This window comes from Halyomorpha halys, unplaced genomic scaffold, assembly GCF_000696795.3.
Source record: "Halyomorpha halys isolate HHAL.00 unplaced genomic scaffold, Hhal_1.1 Scaffold86.1, whole genome shotgun sequence".
Classification (NCBI taxonomy): domain Eukaryota; kingdom Metazoa; phylum Arthropoda; class Insecta; order Hemiptera; family Pentatomidae; genus Halyomorpha; species Halyomorpha halys.
In genome coordinates this window covers 874,893-884,698 of record NW_027115494.1, presented here as the reverse complement: position 1 = coordinate 884,698, position 9,806 = coordinate 874,893, and the positions used below count along the sequence as shown (strand labels likewise).

General features: G+C 28.0%; 1 protein-coding gene across 1 annotated transcript in view; it reads right to left on the bottom strand.

Annotated features, from left to right (window-relative positions):
• Positions 1-4,044: 4,044 nt before the first annotated feature.
• wts (serine/threonine-protein kinase warts) overlaps positions 4,045-9,806 on the bottom strand; it is a gene marked incomplete in the record, with an annotated part of 165,560 nt that continues 159,798 nt past the window's right edge. Inside the window, 3 exon segments of the mRNA XM_067052542.1 lie at positions 4,045-6,387; positions 7,299-7,585; positions 9,367-9,545. Of these exon segments, the coding sequence (XP_066908643.1) occupies positions 5,959-6,387; positions 7,299-7,585; positions 9,367-9,545 (895 nt within the window).

The following is a 9,806-nucleotide window of genomic DNA, read 5'->3' as shown; positions in this document are numbered from 1 at the left end:
TGTAGTTTGTTTGATAACCTTTTACATTGAAGCCTGTTGCTCATTTCCCATATCACTGCTCTGGAAGAATAGTGATACAACTGTAAATTTTGTGAAATTGACTCAATTGTAGCAGTGGGCCTAAAAATGCATTTACTAGATGTTCATTAATTGTTAAAATTGTAAAAAAAAAAAAAAATTGAACCATAGAAGGAATTTTGTAAATATGCCTATTTAAAAACATCTAGTAAATGCATTTTTGAGGAGATCAATCCAAAAAACTTAATTTCATATAAATTTACAGTTGCTACATTATTCTTCTGGAGCAATGATATGTAAATATATTGAACATTAACTAAATCAATGAGTATGGAACAGCAATATCCTAAAACAGTATTTCTGTTTCATACTCATTTGTATTGGTGAGTAAATGTTATTCATGTAGAAGTAAGGAACATTTTAACTGTCTAAAATTAACATCTAATTTAATGGATATTTAAAAATTATTTCATAAATAAATATTAGCAAAACTATTTATATTTTTCATTTTAATTGAAAACATTAGAAACTTATAATAAGATAAATTTAAGTCTTATTATTACATTAAGAAGTCAAGTACAAGGGATATCAATAATAAATCACTAGAGTTAAAATGTATTTATAAAATGACCAATATGGGCCATTAATTTCCTTCTGGCCTAACAACACATCACTGATATACCTCTAAATTCCACAATAGGAAAATTCAAAAAGAAATACCACCATACCTACCCGGTCACATGAACAGATCATATTAATATTACTGGTCAATATCAATACTAATAGTCAATCATCAATATTATATCTCTTGTTGGGTTTAACATAATATTATATTACTATATTAGCTTGTGAGAGTGTGGTTACATTGTGGTAAGGCACGATGCAACTAACTTCAAAGACCCGGGTTCAAATCCGGCAGAGCAGAAAATTGTTTTCTTAATATTTAGTTATAAATATTTTATACGTTGTATCTATGTAACTCCCGCCATTTTTGCAGGTAGCATGTCTGACCGGCAAATTATCATTTCTTTACTGACATTGCAATAAAGATTAAAAAAGGACTATCACATATAATGGCCATTTTTTTTCGAATGAACTCTTGGACTACTAGTTTAATAATAGTAAAATATTGTAAATGGGGAGTTAGCTCAAGGTAATGTGCTGGGTCTCGTATCTCCTAAGGCTGCGTTTTTTAAAAATATTTATTACCTGATTGGACTGGTAGGCCTTACATGATTATAAAATTATATTTACTTTTAACAATTGATAATGAGGGGGTTAGTCTCATGAAAAAAAATACACCCCGAACCATTGCAATAATTATAACTACTGAATAATTTTAATTCATAAAAATAAATTAGTAAAAAAAAAAATCAAAATAATGTATCTAAGTAATAAGAACAATAAATATCTAATGGAAGAATTAAACAATAACTAATATTTATAAAACTAATAAAATAAATAGCTGACTTATTTGATGAAAAAAAAAATTGATACAAAATAAAATTAATGATCTTTTACTAGAAGAGTTTCTGGAATTAAATTGAATTTGGTGAATGACAAATCTTCCTTGTTTAATTGAAATAATTTATCTCATATAATCAACAACAATGTTTCGGGAATATCTCCCATTTTCAGGTTGCTGATAAAAATAAATATATACTTAATAGGAGAATATCTAGCATTATTAATCTTTGATATTAAGTTGGATTCTGTAGTGGATTACCTAATATACAACAGTTAAGTAAGCCAAAAAGGCTGTGGAAATGGGAGTGGGGAAGACAAAGGACTAGAAAGGGAATGAAATGGTGAAAGAAGACAGAAGGTTCTCAACAGTTGCATTTATTCATTTGAAGGTGAAGCCGAACGTCAATTTGAATACATTGATATTATAGCGAGCCCACTTATTGTTGTATATTTGTGACAGAAGAAATAGTGTTGCAGGGGACTAGTGTTAGTTTTCATACCTGATATAAAACACAGAGCTAAAAGATAATCTATTGTAAACAATTGTAAAGGTAGCAAAAACAGAGTATATTCAATTTAGTTTATATCCGCAGACAAAACAGGGATGTTTCCCATAATAACTTGTGATAACACAGTCAATAAGTATAAGAAAACAGAATTTTAAACTTGTATTTATTTTTTTTATATTTGATTTCTTAATTTTATGTAAATAAATGTTTGTCCAAGAACTTCAACTAGTTCATGTATTACAATTTCTTATGTTGTAAGCCACAAGTAATAGGGAATGGAATTTTGTAAAACTTTTTTGATTAATTCATTTTTTGATTCCAACTGTAGTTTACGATGAAATTGACTATTTATAATAAACCAGAGGCACCTGGTAAAATTGCTGTTGTTTTTATTTTGAATACAAAGCTGCACACCATACTTATTAAATCTTAATATACAGTTTTATAAATGAGTATGGTTGTATCTGGTTTTAATCTAGATTTTCTATCAACGATAGGATACAGCATAGCCAATCTCTGTGTAGGTTTGGGTTAGTTTAATATTGATATGATCAGAACCTTATATTCATTGGGCTGTAGATCAATTCTGGAATTTTGATCGACCTTTAATTGGAAGAAAATTTGATCCTGACCAAATCTTCTCCTTTACCTTATAATTGTTTTCATCTTGCATTGTTAGGTTAGAAACAGTAGTTCTTTACCAAGAACTGAACCCAAATCTTCATGGATCGCAGCGGTATTTTTTTTTTATTATTAAAATGTATCAGGCCCTAAAATTTAACGTGATATTCTAGGAAATTTTCAATAAGATATTTGTATAAGTGTTTATTACACATACAAAATACATACCCAAATTGAGAAATTTTTATGAAATATTCAGTTAAAAATTAAAGGAAAAGCGAAGAAACAAAAATAATAAAAACTTAAAGGAGAAGGTAATTGGCCATTTGTTCCATTTTAATAACAGAAATTTCAAAAACCTAACTTTTCATTTTTTTTTTTACTATCATTGCTTTTTTTTTTTTTTGCAAATAATGATAAATTTTTTTTTTTCAATAAATGATGATGAGAAACCTGTTTTGTTTCCAGTAAATTAAATAATAAACAATAAATAAATAACGAAATCAGTGGAACTTATATGCTCTGAAAATCTCAAAAATATATTTTTTTAAATTTTATTTTTACTTTTAAATATATGCTATTTACAATATCATTTATGCATTTTTTTCTAATATATATTAATAACAAAAAGCTACAAAATATTAGTTAACTGTATATATAGCATGAATTTAATTACAATAACTAAACAATAATACAATATTTACACACACATAACAAGCGACAGATCTGAAAAATTAAAGTTGTTTTACACTTCTCTGATTCTATAAGAAACAAAAAAAGAAAAAATTAATTATAATGAAAACCTAATATTAAGTGAGAGAGCTTGTATGTAATACTATAACAGCATTCAAGACTGATAAATGGCTGTATTGACAAAGGCACATAGTTTCCTTTTGGTAACTTGATCATGCCCCACTAACAGTCTACAAACTGATTTTTAACTACAAAGTTTGCATTAAAAAATATTAATAACAATAATAATTAAAAAAAAATTAAAATAAAAAATAAGAATAATATTAATACTAATTTTCAACAGCCTTTAACCTCCAGTAATAGATCTGTTTTCTAATATGCACAGCCTTCTTCAGTTAAAGTTTACTATATAAAAATAAACTAAATATCGTGGTGGCGTATGGTTAAGAAGCTGTAGTTATTTAATTAAAAATAACAAACTGCCTGAAACCTCACTGCATCAGGCGTAACAGTTCTATTTTACAATGTATTACATACTTAATATACTAACTGCGCTCTATCCACACAGCCTTACTATTATGCCATTGAATTTATGATATCTGTTGTCAATATATTTTAAAGATGGAGAATTAAAAGGTATACTTTATATCACATAATTGAATGACCAATATCAGAATGAAAAAAAAAAACTATTGAAAGTTTTCATTATAGTTGAACATAGAATAGTCATAATAAATTAAAACGAAACCCAGGACACTTTATTACTTTTTGTGACCATATTCATCTAATACAATTTTAGAAACTAGAATATACAATAATTCGGCCATAGATCAATCCTAGTTTCATTTATTAATCTATTAGTTTATAAACTGTAATGATGATGTTGAGACTTACAGTAAATCAATTATAAATACAATAAACATTATATACAACATAAACTACTTTGTAGTTTTAAGCTAACTTAAGTTAGAAATTAATCTTTTTTTTAAAAAAAAGAAGTTAACAATTTTTATCCTTGTTTAGGAATTATAGTTCTATCACACTGGTTTATTTTTATTAGCAAGTCCTGGATTTCTAGTAACCGATTGCAACCATTATTAAATTTTCAAATGCCAAATTTTATTTATTGATGAAGTTATCAAGAAACAAACAAATACATATACATATATTTATTTATTTTTTTAAATGAATTTTTGAGAGAATGAAAAATTTATGGAATCGATACTAGAACTCTATGTACAATAAATTAAAAAGGCAATAGAGAGATCACATTTTGCACATAGTTAAAGACAAATATTACATAATTTATTTCTTTGACCATAATTTGTTAAATATTAATTATATACACTACACATAACTGCAACAAAAAAAAAAAATAATGTTAACAGTTAATACAAAAATATTTTCCTTAAAGGAATAATTTTCATAATTTACAATAATAATTTTAGCTACATCTATCAACACATACGCCACATAGACCTAAACTGTTTATGATTCACTTAGATAATATATATATATTTTTCAATTTATTAAAAAAATATATATATATTCACAAATATTTAATTAATGACATTCCTCAAAATAAATTAATGCTGGTTAACACATAAATTTTACAAGATTATGCAAGTATACATTATTTAAATATATTTATTTATTTATATTTATATATATAAAATATAATTACAATTCAGAAAGAAAAAAAAAAAAAAAAAAAAAACGAGGGGATATTATAATTTAAAATTGAATGACGAAATCTTCTTGCCCTCAACATATACACATTTAAATAAAAAATATACAAAAACAAAACAAAATTGCATTTGAGTTTCAGAAAATATTCATATAAGCTTTAAAAGGCTGTAAGCGAGTACAAAAAACAAAAATAAACAGCAGAAACCCAAAGTGCACATTTATTCCTTTTTAAGGAACTAAAAAAAAAATGTTACACACAGCACCAGACAACTTACACAAAATATAAATCTTATAATATTAGAACTAAGGCACAATAGTGCAAAGGCCGAATTTCTCCCATTTGTTATAAACTTTTTATACGTATTACAATATCAAGGCACGATAGAACACAATATTCTATGATTTAAAAACTAGTTTGTTTTTATTTTCTTTCAAAGTTTTAGTAATTTAATTTAATTTTAAAATTTTAATACATCGCCTAAATGCCATTTAGGCTTTTATAATTTTTTTTTTCTTTTCTTTTCTTTAAACAAACCGATCACTTTTCAAGTTGCAAACAGTCTTTTTTCATAAACAACAAACTTGATATGATAAAGCTTCTAACCCAAATTTTTGTAGAATCAGTCTACATAAGTAGGAGTTATATTTATAGAAAATAGGAAATTATAAGACTTCATAGTTGTCTTCGAATAGTACATTATTAAATTAGAATCAGGATAAAGTTGTTATATTTTTAACAACTTACTTGAAATTTTTTAAAATTACTAAATGACTCATTAAGTGAGATTTATGAATATAAATTAGTACATCATACTAAATATTTAGGTACTACAGGAAGACAAGTGAAATCTCAAAATAAATTTATAAAAATTATTTTAAAGGAAGCAATGTTCCCGAAATTCGAGTACAGTTCAAATAACATAATAGCATCTTAAGGGGTATGAAACAAGAAAGCGTTATGTCATACATAAACAGCACCCTGGTTTTCTGTATCGTCGAGACTAATTTTATTTGGATACGGTGCTGCACCACCGTCATCAAAAAACCTCCTGAACGTGAACTCAAAAAATCCATGAAAAGGTTTTCCACTATCACTTAACTCGTCAGACTTAGACGAGTCTGACGATGAGTTCCTAAGCTTATCAGGGTCAACGGGATCGAAGTTCGAAGTGTCCGTTGAATGCTTGATTCGGGGGATGTGAGGCGGGGCTTGGCGACGGACACCCTTCTCAAAGTCTACCGAACTGAAGAATGGGTGGGCTTTGACTTCGGCCGCATTCTTACCAAGACGTCTGTCGGCAGAGGTACAAAGCTTCAGGATGAGGTCAGTGCCCTCGGGTGAAACCTTAGCAGCCTTAGGAATCTGGAGAGTAGTCTCCCAGTTTATCACCTAAAAAAAAATTTTGCTTTTAATAAACAATAAAGGTTTAATTTAATGTACAAGTGAACTAAAAAACAAAATTAAATTAGGATTAATAAAAAATTTTTTAACCCATAAATGCCATGTGCTATATCATATGCAACTGGGGTGATGTTCAGAAATCAATGTGGAATTTGTCAAGATTTTTTATCATAAACAAAGTATAATAGTAATAGTTAATAGCAATATTGTTATTTACTCAATTATTAAAACATATCAAAAACTAATTACAAAACTTTTCAGTCTTTTAGCGTAATTTGATCACGTTTCATACTTTTTACAGAGTTGTAAATATATGCATTGCCATACAATAACACTAGGTCTTTTATTGGGGGAGGGCAGGGGAAGTTTCATTAGCAAGAAAATATTTCAAAAACTAAATACTATGTAAGTATTTGTTTTAATCAATTTGAATTGTATAATGATAAAACTGAATGTTCTGAAATTAAAGAAAAAGAAAAACTTTGTATAAATATAGTTTCAACAAACTCTGTAGACTAAGATTAATACAAAATCAATTGTTATATGACTCAAATTATTTTTAGCTTTAAACCTAGCTTAGGATTTCTTTAAAAGAACTATAGCTTAGTAATCCATTTCATTAAAAATTAGAAAAAATATAGTTTTTTCTGTTACCTTGATATATAGTGTCATTTTTTTTTTTATAATACAATGAAAATAATAATAATATTTTCATGTTAAATGAAAAAAAATCTTGGATCACCGCATTGTAAGATTACTGTCAATAAAGCTGAGTGAGTTACACAATTCGAGTGACTACATAATTCACAAATTGAATTTAGCTCAGAAGTTAAAAGGCTTGACAACTTATTCGCATATAGCTTCTCAATCTCTTAAGTATATCTTAATTAATTAACTACCTTGTACTGAGTTTCCGCTGGAGTGTTGGCTAAGAAAGGGGGTGAACCAACGAGCATTTCATACAGTATGACACCCACGGACCACCAGTCACAAAGCTGTGTGTAGCCTGTTCGAAGCAGGACTTCTGGCGCAATATAATTTGGTGTTCCGACTAGGGAATGTGCGAGGCAGCGCTGGTGCTGTTCTCGTTTCCTTCTCCTCTCTAACGGCTTCAATTGGTGGCAACGGCATTCAGCTCCGACCCATTCTTCATTTGGCTCCATGGAGTCTTGCCTTCCATGTTCTCCTGACAAAATTTCAAATAAATTACTAAAATTTTAACCTATTAAATTATTTCTTGTAGTTATGACAGAATTACAACTCTTAATTTTGAAAGTTATACACAATTTATAGAATGATCTAAATATTTAACAGTATGTAGAAGTGTAGTAGAAATGTTAAAAATATGAATCAAATGATATTATATTACAGGACAATACATAAGTAAAAGAACAATAAACAAAGGTAAGTTATAAATAACTAAAATATCAAATAAAAAAAGTTTGAATTTGTATTCACAGGTGCAAGTGCAGTAAGTTTGAAGACCCAAAAATTACTAACAGAAGTTAAGAGAAAATATTTTTTCAATATTTATTATTTAAAGTTGTAATAAGTTGCATCTATACCATCTGCACAAATAAAGAAAGAATAAACAAAAGTAGTTATAAATAACTAAAATATCCAATAAAAAAAAGTTTTAATTTGTAATCACAGGCGTGAGTACAAAATGTTTAAATATCACAAAATTGTTAACAGAAGTTTAAAGAAAATAATTTTTTAGTATTTCTTATTTAGAATTGAAATTTTTATGTATTTATATTTACAATTTTTGAATTATAAAAAAGATAGGTATAAATTTTGTAAACCTAAGAATTTTTATTTTTTTTTAATGATGAAATGAAAAAACAAACAATTCAATTTTTATAATCGTAGATAAATGCTAAATTTGAATCTTTTATTCATGCAGGAGGTGTTAACAATTTTTGCCTTCAGAATTAAAAAAAATCAACAAAAAACAAATCCTGCTGAAGGATTAGTAGAATTTAGTCCCTTCAAGGTAACGTAGGCCTGAGAAGGTACAAAGAAAAGGTACTTATCTAGACTCTATCGTTAACTTGGAAAACAATATTTTTCTCGAGATAAATAGAAGAATCTTCAATGCCAATAGGAGCTATTTTTGTCTCTAAAAACATTTGACCAGCCAGTTTAACACAAGAACGAAGGTGCTCTATAAAACGCTGAACTGTTCTGTTCTAATGTATGCTTTAGAAGCATGGACTCCAACTAAGGCCAGGGAGGATGAAATCATCATCTTTGAGAGAGAAATCCTTTGAAGAATTTCAAGGTTGATGATCATTAGTTCAAACAGAAAAATGTGAAAAATTTACAGGATAAAATGGCTTATAAATAATGGAAGTCTTTACTGGGCTGGATACATCACCCAGATGAATATGGATGATTACAAAGACAAATCCTAGAAGGATACCTCTACTGAGCTAAGTGTGGAGGAAGAGGAGAACTAATACTCAGAAGGGAGGACTGTGTGACACAGGATGCCAAAAGATGGGGTAAGAAACTGGAGAGCAGCATCCTAGGACCGGAAACCTGGCAAAAGTTAAGTAAGAAGGACAAGGTACACAACGGGCTGCAGTGCTAAGTAGAAGAACTAAAAAGACGCTCTTCCAACTACTACTTTCATTAAGACAAAAATACTTTCCTTTACAAGTAAATATTCCAAAAACAGCTTGGTCCAAGGTTGGAGGTGGAGTTTGGTATAAAAAATCTTTAGTATAAGTTTCATAAAATATTATTCACTATTTTCCCTTAGTATTTTACTTGATCTGCCTAGATTTCAATAAAAGCTTGTCCTGTAGATTAAATTTAGATGTATTAAATGTGACTTGTTAATAATAAAAAAAATTCTCTAATCCTTATAATCTCTATAGAGATAAAATAGTTTCCTTAGATTATTACACAGCATCTCTTATATTTATTATATAATATTAGTAGTAAGAATACGATAATTACCATTCCTTTGATAGTATTTCGAATTATGTGTCCACCTGAAGCCTGTACAGAGGCCGAAATCGGTAAGTTTGATATGACCATCACGGTCTATAAGAATATTATCAGGTTTTATATCACGATGAATAAAACCCATTTTATGTACACTCTCAACTGCACATGTCAGCTCAGCAATATAAAACCTATAATAAAGATAAAGAGGGTAATGAAATAAGTTTGAATTAAAAATTTTTAGTTTCAGGGGACTCTGAAATGCATATTTCATGCCTAACAATAAATCTTTTTTTTTAAGTCCAGAAAATATAAGTTAATCATTACAAAAGAAAAATCTGACCCAACAGCCTAAAAACATATAATATTTATAAAATATTATTACATTACATTTGCCAACGTTTCGCCTCACTTCATCAGGACTAAAAACAACTAAAATATTATGACATAGC